An 18,387-nucleotide genomic window follows, 5' to 3' on the forward strand; every position below is an offset into this window, starting at 1 on the left:
CAGAGAAATGGCTTATCCTGGGGTCCTGCATATGGCTCTCGAAGCAAAAATTGCTTCTTTAGATCTTCTGCCTCCGGGGTGTGCTCCAGTTCCTGTAGAAATCAATGGAAACACTTTTGTTGGATCAGGCACTTTGCATAAAGCAAAGCTGAAATGACAAACACGGATACTTTCCTCCGGCATACTAAGTGTATCACTCATTATTACCATAAACTTTTAGAATCTTGATTAGAATGATCTTTTGTTTAAAATGAACCACTACTTTACCAAGGACACTCCTTTTGCCAGTTTCAAATCTGGAGGGAGCGATGGGCCAACAAAGAAGTGCTAGTTCTTGTTCCTTGTAATATGTCTTTGACAGCAACTATTTTAATATCAAGCCATACCCTTATAGTGGCTTCACCAGATCTTTGGTTGGGGATGGGAGCAGAAAGGATAGGGCCTACCCCCTCATGAAATGAGCAGTTCCCAAATCCTGCAGAACCCCATATCTCATTATAGCCAAACCCAAACATTTAAAAATCACGAGTCAGGCTCTCCAGATATCATGAGAGTGGCTTAAAAATTAAAAGAGTTTTTAAAATCAAAGTTGAATTCTTTTTATTTGTTTTCTGGTTTGAAAGCCTTTCGGTTCATATTTTCAAGCTTTTCTTTGCAACCATGAGGTCTAGAACTCTTTTTTTTTTTTTTTTAACTGAAATGGGAGATACTGTCAATCACAGAACTGCAGGATCTGGAACTTTAACAAAATATTGCAAGAATTGGCAATACTGGAAGACCAGGGTCATTCATACAGAGGCCATGTAGTTCTGTACCAGCTTTGGAGCACAGAGGACTGGCCATCCCCAACATCTTCATGGCATGGCCCGCCTGCCCACTACAGTCACCATGGAATTCCCCTGCAGAGGCTCTGTTTCACATTCAATAGATCCTGAAGTTGACAACAGGCTGGGATCACTTGGGGCTGCATTGACTTTTAAGCAGATTCCTTACACTGTTGATCGGAACATGATGCATATTTGCCCTGCCTCACTTGTGGATTCTGCAGACCGTTGTAGTGCCATCAAGGTGACACTCCTCCTTCCACTCAGAAAGGGGGAGATCAGGAGATGAGGAATTTTTCCGCTTGCAGATTCATTGGGCAAGTTCTGGCCCTTGGCTCGGAAGAATATTGCTCTAGTGATCCCTCAAGTTGAGAACGAAACTAATGGCATTCACGTAACCAGGCCTAACCAGAGAGTATTAAAATGATCAATTAATTGCTCCCTAATAAAAAATTTCATCAGAATAAATATAAAAGCCCATGATTTCACTTTTCCTCAAGAGAGTGTTGAATGCAAATCCTAATAAACAAGCAGTATTAAATTATATACCAAACAAACAGAAATAAAAGGCAGGATATTTTAAACTATTGCTTTTATTATAATTCCACTGGAGCACAAATAAATAAGCACTAAATTATTGTAAAATATTGTCAATGCACTAAAGAAAGCAGAATCTCCAAACAACATCTTATTACTTCAGAAGTATCAAAGTACAGTTAATTACATCTTACTTAAAAAAATCAAGTACAAAAATGAAAAGAAAATTATTATGTATTTATACTGTGTATATAGAAATGGCTAATAATATATGATTACAGTTATCCTCTAGCTACTCCTTACTCCTACACAATTTCAGGCACATACCTGACATTTCTAACAAAATATGAAAAAAAAAGCAGTATGACATTCAGTTTTAAGATATCGGTAAACATATTACATTGGAATGAACACAGAATGGTTTCTTCTTCTTTAAAAACCCTGTATTTAAAAACATAATGCCATAGTCCACTAAAAGAAAAATACCATTTTATACCATTAATTTAATTTAATTTGTTAAAAAGAGCAATAAAAGTAAGCATACATTTGCTAATATACGTAAACACATTTTTAGTGCAAGAATAACGAGACCTGTGACTTTACTGTGCTTTCTTGAAATCACAGTGCACTTTACACAAATTGCTACACTATAATGTTTAACTTTAGGAATTTAAAGCAAAGTAAGTGCATACCAAACAATTTCATATATACAGTCTCCATAAGTGTGTGTAGATATGTGGCCTGTATGTATATTCAAATTGCATATTTATATAACTGCAGCTTTAATGAGCACATGTTGCTAAACACGATCATTCACCCTGTGATATAGAAACTGCTGAGACAATAGGGAATGTAGAAAATGTTTAGACACCATTTTGATGGTACGTTCTCTGCAGTGAATATTCACCTTTTATTCTCAGGCTGTGCACTCTGCCTAATGATAATGTTGTCAAATGGTCAGAGCATAAGACAGGGACCTTATCCTAGCTCTGGCTTTGATTGGCTTTGGCAAGTCACTCAGCATCTCTGCCTCAATCTCACTTTCTATAAAATAAAATGTATCCTTCCTCACATAGGTGTGTGGTTTAATTCACGTTTGTAAAGTGCTTTGAAGATAAGTGCTAAGTTCTATTTTAATTTTTCATGTGGCGTCAAACAATAATAAATATAAGCTATTGTTTGCATGGGATACAATGGTGGTCTGCAAGCATTTGGGCTAATTAACGGATGATGACTATGGTGCTGAACTATATAAGCAAAGCACTAAGTGGTTTTTGTGGTAGTTTAAATGGTCAAGCAAATCTGTTTATGACCAGAATGCTTCAGTACCATGATAATTATTCCTATAATATGTCAATATGAAAAGGATACTGTACAAAAACTTGAACGATTGTATATAAAATTGTTTATTCTCTCCCAAAGGTTTGTATTGTTGCCTCTTTTGAAGGTTTTTCAAGATGTTCCCATTGGAGGCATGAATGTCAGTGATGAACAACTGCTCTTGGGGAATACTTCCAAAGGGAATATTAAAGTTTTTAAAATGACTAATTGCTTAAGGAAATGTGTACAAGAAGTATCATGACTGAACACATACACACAGAAAGATTTGGTGCAGTTTGTGAAAGGGACCAAGTGAAAAAAAATCTCACATTGATTATATGAAAGTCTTTTCTTGGCATATAATCACCCATAACAAGGAAGATAATGCATTTCACCATTCTAAACATTTTCTGAGTAATGAACCTGTTATCTCAACATATTCCGCATGACTAGCAAGTCATTCTCTTTCCAGCAGATTCTGGAGCATTGCAAGATCTCTTGAGTTTTTCTTCTGCCATTTTCTTTCTTTTATGAAAAAAATGAGTAGGCAGAATATACAATTGGTGCCTTTTGGGTACAAGATTTATTTAAAGATTCCTTCACAATTTGTGGTTTTTATGTTTTCTGTCTTTTGGATTGTGGGGGCTTCTTTAAATTTTCATCTAAATTTTGTACCCATTTCAGCCTCTGTATATCCAACAACACACACACATTTCATATATACAGTATGTATATAGATGAGAGTGTGTATGTGTGCATATATGCACCTATACATATACACACACATTATAGCATAATGCTAATATACATACACACATATGAACACACACTTTTATCTTATACAGAAATCCTCAATTTGGACATCAAAATATACATTAGTTAATTAGTTATAAAATATTTAAAAACTTTATTATTATTTCAGAGACTGGAAAGAAACTACTACTGATAAAGTGTTACTCAAACTTTAGTAATATAGATTACAAAAAAAACCTACTAAAATTGGTCATTTTTGGTTTTTTTGATCAGCAGTGATGCCCAGGGCATTGCTGCAATATAGTTTCAAAGAAAAGCCAATATGACAATAAGTTCAAACAACACATTTTTTCTTCTCAGAGAATATAATTTTAAAGGACTATTAAAGAGGAATTTTCATGCTGCCAAATTTCAGAAGCATCGATAGAACTTTAAATATACAAAATATATGTGATAGCATCATTTTATCACTCCATGGCAATACGGATATTGTTCACCCTAAAGCGTTTCTTTTGGAAGATATTTTAATGCACAGCTCTCACCCTCATATGCAATATAAGCCATCTCTTTCTCCTGTTAAAACCAAGAGGTCATAATTCTTTGGTCATGACATAGCATTCTCTTAGGATGGGTGTGATGTCACAGAGGACTATGACCCAATTATCTGATCAGCCAGGAACAGGAAATGGTTACGTGAGAGAAAGGTGCTCTGTGGGTCTGATCCAAAGCCAAGTGAAGCCAATGGGAGTCTTTCCATTGATGTCAATGGAGTTTGGGTCAGGCCTTTTTAAATAATGCTTTCCAATTTGATACAGACCCAACTAGGGATGTTTGGGGTACTTAAAAATAATGTAAACAGATTTTGTTACCTTTACTTTCTGGACCAAAGACAAATGTGGACAGGAATCATGGGTGCATTGCCACTGTTTTAACCTGCTAAACAATGGGTTAACTCATTATCATGTGATGTACAGTTCTTAGTCACAGTGAACCATGGTCTCCTCTAGTCAGCAGAATAAAAGAAGGAAGAGCCTTTAGACCTTTCTGCAGTAAATTTTGTTTACTTGGTTAGCCAAATGTAGCCTAGGAACTATCACTGGAGACTTTAATAACTGATTGACATAAAAAGAAGGGCAATTTATAATAGTAAATTTACCAAAAATCTGATGCAGAACAACTCTTTTTTAATGCAATTTGGACATCCAAATTAAGCATTTTTATTTGCATTGTTTACAGTTTTTACTACTTCCTGCCAAAACCTTTCCCAGAAGAACAAAAGCAACGGATGTCTCTAATGAATATGACTCTAGTGAACTTCTACAGCCCTAGCACCAGGTTGATTTGTACATTGTACTTGTTAAACAAAAGTACAACCACATGCTTTTGTACAGAGGCCAAATTTAGGCAGGTAAGATCATTAAAAATGACAACAACAAAAAAGAGCATTAGGATACCACATATAAAATAGTTAATAAAACAATATAACAGTAATTATATTATATAGTAAAATTCTTCATAAATTTTTGAATTATATATTTTAAACAGTGTATTAGTTCAGGTGTTTTCAATAGATTGGCAAAATATTTACATTTCAATATCTTCTGGATCCAAAAAAATCCTTAATAAATATGCATGCCTTAATCAGCTGGAAATCTATACTTTTCCTTTAAATTGACAGGTGAGCACCACATTGGTATGTTTTTCACTAGGTAGTTCGTCACCTGCAGATTAAGTTTCATGTCACAGGCATTGCCTTATTAAGAAAGGAGGCTACTTGTGCATCTTACAACATTGTGGTGATGGCATCAGCAACAGTCTGGTCATATCGCTGTGTCCCAGAAAACAGTTTGTTGTTTGGAATAAGGAGGAGGGCTGTATTTCTTGGTCCCAGTGTTCTTCTTCCAACTCGGCAAAATGGGCATGCTGTCCTGTTTGCAAAGTCCTTTCTCTGATTTCTGTCGAGCCTTTATTTCTTTGCACAAACAACGCTTTTTCTCAATCATTTCCAGCATTGTATGGTCCCCATGCAACCACTGCATACATGTCACCTATCAAAAAAATAATGCATACAAATAACTGCTTAGCCATAGATTATATTTAGAGTGTTGGCTCCTTGTGGTTACCATGATGTTTGTGAAGGATTATCCATGATTTTATGAACACAAAATCCTTATGCACTAAAAGGAATAAACACAAAAATCTACTTATATATACTAGACAAAGACATAAAGGGAAAATAAAAATAATCCTTGTTAACATTGCAAGCCTAATGCAAGCTAATAAGGTAACTGTTTTTGCCAAATGACGGCTGTTTATTTCTGGATTTTAAATAATATAGATCTTTAAAAGGCACATGGATCTTACCAATATCCTGCAGTGTTGAAGGTAAAAATTCTATCCACTCAAAACCATGTTTTATGATGCCTGCCAAATCCAATTTGTCACATTAGAACTGTGGTGTTAATATAAATATAAAGCTAAATACGTTTGGGATTTTTTGTATGATTTAATGAATCCTATTCCAGTCAGATGGTTTAACCTATGCTGTTCTTTGAAGTGTTTCATTAACAAAAAAGCAGAAAGTTGTTTTAAATCTGAACATCTTCATTCATTCACTCTATTGCAAACTATGGTCCTGATCCAGCAAAGCAGTTAAGCATTTGCTTAGTTAAAAGCATATGGGTCATCCTGCTGAAGTCAGGGGAAATAGCTTCTTATCAGTTCAGTGGGGCGACTCATAAATATCGTATGAAGTGCATCACTGGATTGGGGCCTAAACAGCTAACTTTCAAATGTGTCAGTAAATGGATCAATGGATTTTGAGCATATCCTTGCTGTACATCTGCTTGTGTGCAGAGATCAGGTAACTCTGCTTTTAGCAAACTTGATGTGCATATAAAAGTGCTGGTTTGTGTGTCAAGATGTGTATTTTGCCTATGCCTTTAACCGCACAGTTGCTCTTGTATAACTGTGAGGCTAAATTTGGAGGCACAGTTTTCATGGCTCTTCTGAACTTGTAGTGAAAATGTATATACTGTAAGCTAATACGGAGAATACGTTTTAAGTTTCACAAGAAATGTTTGTTTACAATTAACTTTATACAGGTAAACATAATCTATGGGCATTCTTTCACCTCCAGGTATGGCAAACAACAGTTTAGAAAAGCACAAAGGCCCTGGTCATTGTTGAAGTCAATGGAGAACCTTCCATTGATATCAATGGGCAATTGTTAATTTGAAATCTACTCAGTAAAAAAGAGAGAGGGAGAGAGAAAGAATAAAAAAAATTGGCACTGCACCTGCCCCTGAGTTCACAAAACAGGAGAAAATGAGTAACCAAGCAGGCAGACCTAGCAAAAATATTAATTATGCACACAGTGATCTCAGTCGCACAAAATAGACAAATTGAAAAAAACAGAAACCCATATATTTTGCTTACAAATGACTTTCAGTAAGAGTATTGTTACTTGCAATGCTGGTTTTCAGACAAAACCATGTTCCTTTAAACTGACACAACAAATTCTTCACCTTGACTTCCGTTTAGGATAGGATTTTGTGCAGTACTGTTTTTGGAAGAGCTGATGACAGTGTAATCCTAAACCAGATTAGATATGAGATGTGGTATGGAACATTCTTGCTAACCTAGAATAATGCAGGTAACATATGTACAGCATACCTTTCCTGAACTGAATGAAGTTAAAAGTCAACTAGGAGCCTGATCTGCTTTGCAATTTCTATTTGAGGGTTTGGCTCTCACTTTAGGCGTGTTGTGTCATTTACGACAGACTCCATATGGCAGATGTCATGGTGAGTCAACAAAGTTATTAGACTTGTTATGAGCGCTTTGGGCCTGATCTAAAGCTTGTTGAAGTCAGTGGAGAGATTCCCATTGGCTTCAATGGACTTTGGATCCGAACCCGTGTGACTAAGAGTTTTCCTTGCCACTCTGTCCAAGTGCAATATTTTATTACATACACAGTTGTGTCTTCTTTTTTGTTGGATCCCTCAATGTGGCAGGCCAGGCGCATAGTCTGCACACAATTCGTCAAACAGAATATCCAAAATATATGACCGCATACCAGCATCTGGGCAGAGTTTGACCGAACAGACACTTGAGAGTGGATTTCACTTACAGGCATGCGGAAATACCCTTTTTTTTACCCACCCAGTAAGGGAACAGTGCAAGTTCTAATATGAAATGTATGCCTTATACTATACTCATCAGCTGTAATGCACTGGAAAGCCATCATCAGCACATACCATTACTATCAAGAATAAATTTAATTCATGTTTTCATCCACACACTCGCCCCATTGTGCTCTATTAGAGTTTGCCTAGTTCGATATTTTCTAATGGATTAAGACTTTCACATGCTTTGAAGGAACTGAAGCTGAATCTTTACATCCTAAAAAGTAAAACACCAATTGCAAATCCCTAAAGATGGAAATGGTATTCCAGAATTTGTCTGCATATTAGCAGCCACAAAACAGCTCTGGAATTCCCTGTATCACTGAGCTAAAATAAACTCAAGTACAGAGAATGCAACATTCTTTTGTATTGGTTAGAGCTAGATGAATAGTTCGTAAAGAGCAATTTACTTCATGTCCAATCTATGAGATATCTGAATGCCCTTAACTCCCTGAGAGGAGATACTCAGCTTCTTTGATGTTTAGCATGCAAAGGTTTCTCCTCCAGGATAAATGATGTGTGTATGAAAGCCAAGAAAGAAAAGTTGGTGTCCTCTGTAATCAGCCTTACATCATTATTTGACAAAAGAAACCTGCCTGTAAGCTTTTCTAAAACAAATCTAAATCATACCGGTATCCTTTATTTAAGCAAGATCATTTACCACAAGTTGTGTCATCCCTTAACCAACATATATTTGCAACACATTTAAGGCTTTTGTAAAGAAACACATTGCACAACTTGCATTACGCAACCAAAAACATATGACCAATAATAAAATAATCATATGATAATATTAGACGTGTGTGTGTGTGTGTATACACATCTGAACATATATATTATACATAAAAACATTGTTTATATTAAAAATAAGTCACAGAGATCTGAAACAACTGGGCGGGAAAGAAGAAAAATGGAGAGGTATGGCATTCTGGTTTAGCTTGATTTAGGGCCTAGTTGTCAAAATAAGGCCTCTAATTTTGTGCACATAATCATTTCTATGAGGGCCTCCATTCATGGTAATTTGCATGCACACAACATTTAAGCATGATGCTTAAGTATGTGAATAGTAAAATGTATGGGAGAAATCATGTGCCCAAATGATTGTCTGAACAACATTGTCAGAGCAAAATTGGAAAATGTGGCCTTAGATGTAAACATTACATTTTAAAAAGGCCAGTCCATTTTGAGGGCCTGATCCTGCACCCATGGAAGTCAATGGGAATTTTGCCATTAATTTATACAGGAGTACGTTCAGCTCCTTATATGACCATATGCCTTTTAGAATGCCCTGAAATAGCAAATTAAAAAAGCCACATATGAAGGTTTTTGAAAATGGGAGAATGAGGATCTCAGCTTGGGACCTTCAACTCCAAATAACATTTCTGAAGGGGGAAAACTATCATGAAAGTTTTGAAAAAGAAATCAGTCTAGTGGTTAAAAAGAAAGGCCTGTGAGCCAAGAGATGTGGGTTCCATTTTAGCTGTGTTATCAGATTTCTGGATGATCTTGGAAAATCAACTAACCTTAGTGCCTCAGTTTTCTCATTTGTAAAAATGTATTGGTATTTACCTCCCAAAGCTGTCGAGACTAACTTCATTAATGTTTGCAAAATGCTATAATAGGGAAATAATAATATAATTTTTTTCAGCTCAGAGAAACCATACTTCCCAATTTTAAACTCTAATGATATTGTTTTGTCGAATTAAATTATAAAACTATGGAGTTACATTAAAAGGAAAACTATTATTCATGGGAGAAGTTTGATGAGGAGAGGTTTTATACCTTTCTTACAAACGTCTTCCTTTCTTTCTTTTCCTGACAGAAACTCGCAATGTGGAAAAATTCTGTCTCACTGATATGGAATGCAGAGGAGATGATAATTCATTAATCTTCATAAAGAACTGCAGCAAACTGTCAAAAAGTTTGGTTAATAAGCCCTGCAAAGCTTTGGGTGACATCCAGGCTCCATTTAAGTCAATGGCAAAACTCCCATTGACTTCAATGAAGCCAGGATTTCTCCCTTTGTCACTACGCAGGTTCTTCCTTATGAATCTGAATGCATTTGTTAAGGATATTGAGCCTGATCCAATGCTCTTAAAGTCAATGGGAGGCTTTCCATTGATTCTAGTGGACTTCGGATCAGGGCCATGATGAAGAATGAAATTTAAAAATCCATGTTAATGCAGAAATCACATGCGGGAAAACTCTTTGCTGATACAGGAGGCAACTTTCAGGGTGCCTCATTTTGAACAGAAATTGTATTGTTGTTTTATTTGGTGTCTGTAACTTAGTCATGAGCTACGGAGGTGATTACATCAAAGAGATGGAATTGGGGAGCAAGTAAGAGAGGGAGAGATTTGGCTCCCCAAAACAGCATTATGGAAGGGATTTTTACACCTCAAACACATCAGACAGTTGTAATTCAGGAGAGCCCTAAATAATTAGACGTTATGTGGCCATGCTGTGTGGGGTGTGAGGAGGATTGGCTCCACCTCCCAAGCAAGGGAGAAGCCACAGGCCCAATACCCTTAACAAATGTATTCAGACTCATAATGAAGACCTGCCTAGTGACGAAGGGAGAAATCCTGGCTTCACTGGACTGATGGATATCTTGCTATTAATAATATAGGATGGATATTTATACTCTTGGACCTCTCTGCAGAGAATACTGATATCCTACCTGTGAAAGGTCGCAGTGTTCTAGGGTAGCATTGGGAAATGGTTTGAATCTTTCCTCAATGCTGCATCCAAAGGTCAGTAATGAGCAACTGTACCTCTGCCACCAAACCCCCTTCACCTGTGGAGCACCATTCTATTCTGTAGAACTCCTGCCTTATTCAGTATTCACATGCAGCCAATAGGAGAAATTCTGAGGCTTCCTTTGCGCCTACATGTCAACAATATGGCAATGACATAACTCTGCTGTTCACACCCCATGATAACACCACTGTCACCCAGCCATCTCAGTGTTTAGCTAGAGTAGCACATGGAGTAGGAAGAGCAGGCAGAAATTAAATCCTAGTGAGATGAAAGTAATGCTGACGAGTAGAAGAAGCACTTCAACCAGCTTGCTAACAGAGTGATGCATCAGCCAGTCAAAGATGTGTGCCCACAAGGCATCAACACAGACCAATTTTTTTTTCAACTTCTCACTGCCATCGCTAATATTGGACATGCCTGCTTCTGCGAGAAATCCATACTACCCCCTCCAAGTGGTTAGAAAAGTGCATCTCAACCTTACTGTTGACACCTAGCTTTGACCATGCATGCTTCCTTGGATTATTACAACGCAAGTTTTTAGACATGAAAGCATCAGCCCTGAAAAAACTCTGACTGGTGCAGAATACACCTCCTCAGAATCATGGCATACTATGAGCACATTTCCTCTGCACTCCACTGCCTCCCTTTAGATAGAACATCACATCAGAGTGTCTCATTCCTTATTTTAAAGGTTCTAAATGGTCAAGGGGCTCAAGATGCCTAAAAGCTTCATTCACTCTCCTGGACTTTGACCACTCTTGGCAGTCCATTCCTCATAACAAAGCTGTTTCCATCAGGACAAACTCTAATGAGCTGGAGACAGGCCTTTCTAAAAGGTGGGTTTAAAACTGTGGAATTCACTCCCACAGGAACTAACGATGACACAAACATCAATACTTTCCAGTACAAATGCAAAACTCATAGTTTGACCTTGCTTTCTTACAAAGCTACATATCACAGATATGTTTTTTTTTAAAATATAGGCTATTGAAAGAGAAAGGAAGGAAGGGAAGCAAAATGCTAACTGTTTATTCTTAACTCAAGGAAGTGCTCAGATAGCTGAGTGATGGGCATGGTATAAGAATCTAAGCAGAATAGAATTTTAAAGGAAAATAGGGAATGTTCTCCTAGAAGCTTCTACTGCAGCAGATAATACTTACAGTCATGAGTCAGAAGGCAAAGCTACAAGGTCAGGAAAGAATTATGAGAATATTACCAGGGCACTACAAACACACTTAGAAACCACGAATTTCTTGACAGGGAGATGACTGAATATAAGTACTTGGGGCAGAACTTCAGCCATCATAAATGGGCATAGCTCCATTGAGTCCTAAGCGGCTGCTTACACCCACATCAACTAAGGATCAGGGCCCTATATTCCAGAGTGATAGACAAACAAATGAGATAGATGGATAAGAAAGGCAGGTAAGGGTGTGTATGGCATTAATTACAACAACAAAAAGATTTTTAAATCAAGAAAAATAAGTACAATGAATGCAACAATTCTTTTCCTTTGTTAAACTAAGCAGGTTAATTTTGTTTTGATAGAGGGAGTAATAAGCATGCGTGGAATAAGGTCAGAAGGAAATATTTTTGACATCCCGACTAATAATATTAAGCAGTTACTGCTAGATACAGCCCTCATCACTCATTAGCTATAGCCATTAGAAACAGTTATTCCCCCATATCTTTTGTCAGTAAATGATACAAAGTCTTGTATTTTAATATGAGATGCTTCTCTGCTGACTTTCAAGAGTCTGGACACTCAACATATAACACAAGACATAAATTGTGTTAACACACTAAACAAACACTTCTTTAGTAGTTAGTAAATACATATACATAACTGAAAAAATATGGAAACACCTTCAAGTTACGTACATACCAAACCATATCCAACAAAAGCAAAAGCATGAAGGAAAGAGAGGGGGAGAGAGAAAGGAAGACGGGACTGAACATATAAAATGAAAAACGCTCGGTATCAGGTCTGTGAACCTGTTTCTCTATTAGGCATAGTAACTTTGTCTGTTCAGGTAATATCTGTTGTTGAATTTCACCCCTAAGGCTTATGTGCCCCCTAAGTCCCACATGAGTTCTGTTTCGACGGATTAAATGATGCGTAAGGTAGGCTCATGCTGGTTCTCTGCACGGGGGTTAGCTTCATCCTACATATCATATTTTCAGAGCTGGTTGAAAAATAGGATGTAATTTGCAAAAAAAAACTTCATGAAAATCTGGTTTAATTTTTGTTGTTGACTTTCATGAAAAAATTATTGAAATTTTACAGCCAGCTCTACAGCAGGTCACAAACCAGGCCAAAAATGTTGACATTATTTTCATTATTTAAAATTTTGATGAAAAATTGCAAACATTATCAACCAATGGTATATTTCATACTTTGGACCCTTTTTTATCCTGTGTGAACTTTTTCCATGATCCAAATAGAGCATCTCTTACTAATGCTCATATCAAGGCATTGTGAAGAACAGATTAGATTATGTAATGTTCCATTTTCTTATGTTCTCAGCAGGGAAGTCTTTGCTGTTGGGAGGCTTGCTTGTTTGTTTTTAATATGGTTGGAATATTAGGTGGTATTTGAAGCTCTAGCCAATAAGGCATGCCCATACTTCAATGGGTGTTTCCATAATTTTTTCCCCAGTACTGTATAATCACACTTACTTTGCTGTAACTGTACAGGTTATTAGGCTGAGGAAGAGGCTGTTCTCTTCTGGTCCTTGAGGTTTTCTTCCCTCTCCTATTGGATGGGCAGTGGGGCTGACTCTTCATTTACGGAAGTATGGGGAAAACCAAATAATGCTTATGTGATCATGAATGTCATGTACAGATATGCCCTTTTTCTTCATGATTACCATATACCATACTAAAAATGACAGTCCAACATTTAATGTAAGGATATACAAAGTGATCTTAGAATGAATGAAATTAAAAACCAACCACAACATTGTTTTGAAGTGATTAGAAATGGCTTCAGCATCTGAAAACAAAGCAACAAAGCTATGTAATATGGTCTGTGAACAGTGCAACAAATGATTTCAATACAGCGAAGCATGCTACTGGTTTCCATCAGGCTAATAATAGGTGAAGAAGAAAGGCTTACTGAAAGCCACTTACCATCCTCTATGAGGAAGTGAGAATGGGCTCAGCATTGCTCCCTCCCCACTTGCCTGTTCTGACATGGCAGTCTCCACACTCTCTTTCCCACTGAGAATCTAGGTGGCACTTTCTCTTGTTTTCCAGCCATCTTGTCAACTGACGTATTTCCACTTGGAAGGGTGTGGAATCACATGACCTCTGATGTTGTCTGGGTCCCACTGGTGCATGTGGGATATGGCTATTCTATGGAGCAGTAGTTATTTCACATTCTCTGAGCTGACACACTTGGCTTGACATAACACAGATTCCCTCACCTTATATTCACAAGCAGGATTCACTCACTGCAGTAACTCAGCAGCCATCCTGTTTCAGAAAGACATAAGGTGACATCCTGATCCTTCTGGAGTCAATGAGAGTTTGGCCACTGACTTCAACTGGGCCAGGGTGTCACCAGCGGTTTGCTAAAACAAATATTAATAAAAGCAAATGTTTCAGCAAAGTCTCTTAAAGATATTTTGAACATTTATATTATGTTGTAAAGGTTTAATTTGGCTAGTCTACTAAAACCACTGCACGGCACCTGTATTGGGAGGATCAGATTCCACTTACACTTCTGCAGGTATAAAGCCAGAGTAGTACCATGTAGTTACATGTTGTTACCAGTAGTTACCATGGAGTTACTCTGGATTTACACCGACATAAATGAGAGCAGAATTTGGGCCAGCATATGCAGTCATCTGCTTAGCTCTGCACTGGCTAATCAGTTATTCCACAGTTGTTATATTCAAACATGAATTGGTTATTAGTACAGTGTTACTCAATAGTGACAATATATGCAGGGATGCACAAAGCACACCAAGTGAACAGAGAAAGCAGGTGCTCTCCGCACAATGGCTAGTGCATGTGATAAATTTCCCCCGGGAGCTGAAGGCACCTCTATTTGATCTTTTCTAGACAGCATTCTGAGCCAGCCCTTGGTTACATCAGTGTTCATGCTACAGTGTTACCTATGCATTCACATGCTTATATAGCAGTCACAAATACAAAGGTTGCATTATGCATAACCAGAGAAAAGTCTTTGCCTCCAGTATTCACAAATGCTCCCTTCCAATAAGCACAATGAATAACCTCTCCATTGATGTTTGACTTGTGTAGTCCAAACATAGAGGGATGTGGGGCCATAGTAGCTGAAAAAGAGATGATGCCTGCTAAAAAGAACCAAATAAAGCTCTATGAATAGACTATATTAAGCAGTTGTTATATAGATTTTGATAGCAGCATATGTCTGATTAACATATGTGAATACACATTGGAAGTTTAAAAAACATTTATTCTCGTTTTCTTAATGCTTTTATCCTTTGCTGTCTGTGTTTCCCTTGGGATACAAGCCAGCATGAATCTATTTGGTGTTTTTGTTTATGAACCAAAATCTTTAATGTTGCTAGCGCAGATCTGCAAATAAAAATTTGCTAGTTTAACCTGAGCTCCTTCTGCTATGGCAATGAAGCACAAACCTATGACAATGGTGTCTATTTGTTTCTAGTACCTAGGTGATAGAGGGTATATATTTTTAAGCAGATTTGTACATTCTGGTACATTCTGGAGGTGATTCCCCCAGGCCACAGCCATAATTTTAACATCATGATGGAAAAAATATTGTGAAGTTTTATTTGTCTCTCCCCCTACGCCCCCAAACACTACAAAAAGTATGTGTGTATGTCAAAGTTTATGCTACAGGGATATTTTATAGTAAAATTATGTGAATCATTCTTCAGGGCTTGTTCAGATCATGATATAGGCCCTAATCCAGCAAGATACTTAAGCACATAAGAAATATTATCAACTTCAGGGGGAATAATTATGTGATTAAAGTTATGAAATAAATATTAAATATTAAATAAAGCTTAAATATCTTGCTTGAATCAGGCCCACCATGATTAAAGGAATTTTAGCCTAGGTACAACTTTGCACAATTGGCCACGTACTTTGTTGTTTGCCTTCCTCTGAAGTATCAGGTTGTGATCATTGATACAGGCAGGTAATAAACAGACCAACAGTCTTTTCTGTTATGGTAAATCCCGTGGTCCTAAAACTCTGCAAACTCATTTTAAATACAAATGATATTACCAGAAATGATACACAATGTCCCTATAACAACTGCTGTAGCATTTGCTGTAAATCTTGACTTATAATTTGATATAACATAAAAAGAAACCTCTTGATGTACTGTATCTTACCAAAAATATGGGTCTACCAAAAATAGAGATAGGGTAAGTTACATAGTCTTGTCTTTAAATGCTGGGTTAACAACAAGAGCAGACAAAAGTACTTGGAACTTCAGGAATTCCAGTAGATTGTGTCAGATACAAATAATCTTTATTCTCAAATTTAATTAACCAATGTTTAAACCATTTAGCATATCTGATCTCAATCTTCCAGTTTCATGATTCGGATTTCCAATTACTAACCATCACAGTTACTTCATACTAAGCAAACATAGCACGTAATCCTCAACTAGCTTTCCTTTGGTCTTTAATGTCAAATTAACTAGTTACCCTCAGACTGTTACTGTAGTTTTCAATAAAACAAACTTTTTGAATGATAAATTAACATTCCTTCATTCAGTTCTCATGCTAATAAATACATTAAGTGCACTCTTGTGCCACAGATCTTCTTGACCTGGTATTAACTTATTTAGAAGCATGACTATTCCTTATGAAAGCTAATCTAGCTATTAAACAAATGGTTTGAAATGTATTACCTGACATAGTGTTATTTAACACATCATGGACTGCAAATATTACAAATGTGCAAAGTAAGAATTATAGAACAGCAAATGTTATGTATAAAGTAGTCTTATGACATCTAATTTATGTGGCAGAGAAACATACACCACAGTCACATTGAGGCCACTCAGGAAAACCAAACCTTAGTCTATGCCTTTTCCCCAGAACTAAGAAATAAACACAGGGCTCAAGCAAACGGTGTGATACATCTTCTTGTTAACCCTGAAAATGGAGAGGGAAATGAAATATTGTGTTAGGGCCGCCGAAGGGGAGATAAGGGGCAGGCTACCCAGACACTACTGAATTTGATTGAGATAGAGACTTTTTATTACCACACAGCATTTACATTGCAGTGCCTAGAAACAAAACTATATCAGAATTTCAGCTCTTGGAAGAGAAGCAGGATAGTATAAAGAAAACACATGTTTAACTTTTCTGAATTTAATTAATCTATTTCCTGGTAATTAAGAATAAGAAGGGCCTGAGCCTTTAGCTTTTACTCCCATACACAATCCTTACTCATGCATCTAATCCCATTTGAATTAGTAGATTCCATGTGTTAATAAGGGTTGTCTAAGGCAGGACCCTTACATTCTTAGGACCCACCCCCCTGTGTTTAGGAAGGGTCTGATATAGCAATGAGTCACTCAGCAAAAGGCAGCCGGACACATACACTTAGTGAGGGACCCAGATCCCAATCTGCAGCATTGAAGTCAATGGGAGTTTTGTCATTGACTTAAAAAGGAACAAGACCGAGCCATTGGGAGGAAGAAATGGATTGTGGTGCCCCTCGATCCTTCATGTCATGTTACCACGTGACCCAAGAGAAGGGAGAGAAGCTGGCAGTAGCTGAAATTTCCAGAACTCTGATACAGGTGCTGTAAACTGTCCAGAGAAGCTCCAGATTTTTAAGCAGGGGCCAAGTTTTGTGGATCTCGGCCCAGTTTAATCTTAATCCACCTCTGCTCCTATTGATATCAGTGGCAAAATTGACAGTGACTTCTGTGAGAGAAGGTTCAGTCCCAGGAGCAACACTTTTCTTTCTCAAGCACTGGAATTAGAACTGTAGTATGTCACTATCAAATATGGGAATGAATTCATAATAATGATGCTCTTTATCACCAGCCTTTCTTAAAATGATGCATAATAACCTATTTGTGATTTATTCCTTCAAACGTACATATGGATTTAGCTAATCTTGATTATTGCTCCAAATTGAGAGTACAAGTCTCTTTTTCTTCTTTAAATGTTTATGTTTGTATAAAGTTCTCAACAAAACATGTTCTCAACAAAATGGACACAAAAGGCTTCCTCCTTGTCTAAAAACAATCATTTAAAGATTGAAGATGAAAGAGAAAAAGTTAGCATATTTAGTCCATGGAGAAAATGCCTCCACAGATAAAGTCCTGGTAGTCAGAACTCCTTGGTGGTCTGCTCATGTAGCATGATAAATTCACAAACTCAATCGGACCATGCGCCTGTACAAGAATCTGCAGGCCTGGGGTCTCATATTCTAAAGTTGTCTTACATATATGCAATATAGCACTGTGTTCTGTTCCATTTCTTCTTTGATTATGGCCAAATCAAGTCCATGGTTGTTTTTTAAAGTGAACATCATTTGTCAAGGATGGTATCATTATATCATGGGAAAAAATGAATGTAGGATAGTAAGGTATTTAAATGAATCATTATGTGTGAGTGAAAGATAACACTGAGCTATTCAGAGTTGGCAAAGTTTCGGCATGTGGGAATATCATCCGTCTTTCTACATGCATAGAATTGTGCTTAAAAGGCAAAGGTATCCCATGTGTTATTAGTTACTAAGATATACTTTAATTATAAAAGTGCTGAATGGAAGATATTACTATCCAACATTGCTATAGTATGTTTCATTCTGAAGGATCCCAAAGAACATTTCTAAAATAGTGTACAGGAGCCAGTTCACCACCATCGTTAGCGTGGATTTTGGCTCAGGGCAATGTTATACAACCATTTACGTCAGGAACTGTTAAACAATGTAGTAACCAAATACAATGCATGGGTGATTTATGGCAATCCATAAACATCAAGTACAGTTATGGAATGTGTCCTTTTTAAATGATTGGA

At 37.0% G+C, this 18,387-nt stretch overlaps 1 protein-coding gene across 6 annotated transcripts in view; it reads right to left on the minus strand.

Moving 5' to 3' along the window:
- Positions 1-1,427: 1,427 nt before the first annotated feature.
- The window catches only part of NYAP2 (neuronal tyrosine-phosphorylated phosphoinositide-3-kinase adaptor 2), a 180,881-nt gene continuing 163,921 nt past the window's right edge, over positions 1,428-18,387 (minus strand). For 5 of the 6 annotated variants that reach the window (XM_073359901.1, XM_073359902.1, XM_073359900.1 and 2 more), the window contains 2 exons: positions 13,061-13,162; positions 1,428-5,482 (listed from right to left, as the gene is read on the minus strand). In XM_073359901.1, coding sequence (XP_073216002.1) covers positions 5,255-5,482; positions 13,061-13,162 — 330 coding nt within the window. In that variant the 3' untranslated portion in view covers positions 1,428-5,254. The remainder of the gene's footprint in view (positions 5,483-13,060; positions 13,163-18,387) is intronic. The other variant, XM_073359903.1, reaches the window with a different exon arrangement.

This window comes from Lepidochelys kempii, chromosome 9, assembly GCF_965140265.1.
Source record: "Lepidochelys kempii isolate rLepKem1 chromosome 9, rLepKem1.hap2, whole genome shotgun sequence".
Lineage (NCBI taxonomy): Eukaryota > Metazoa > Chordata > Testudines > Cheloniidae > Lepidochelys > Lepidochelys kempii.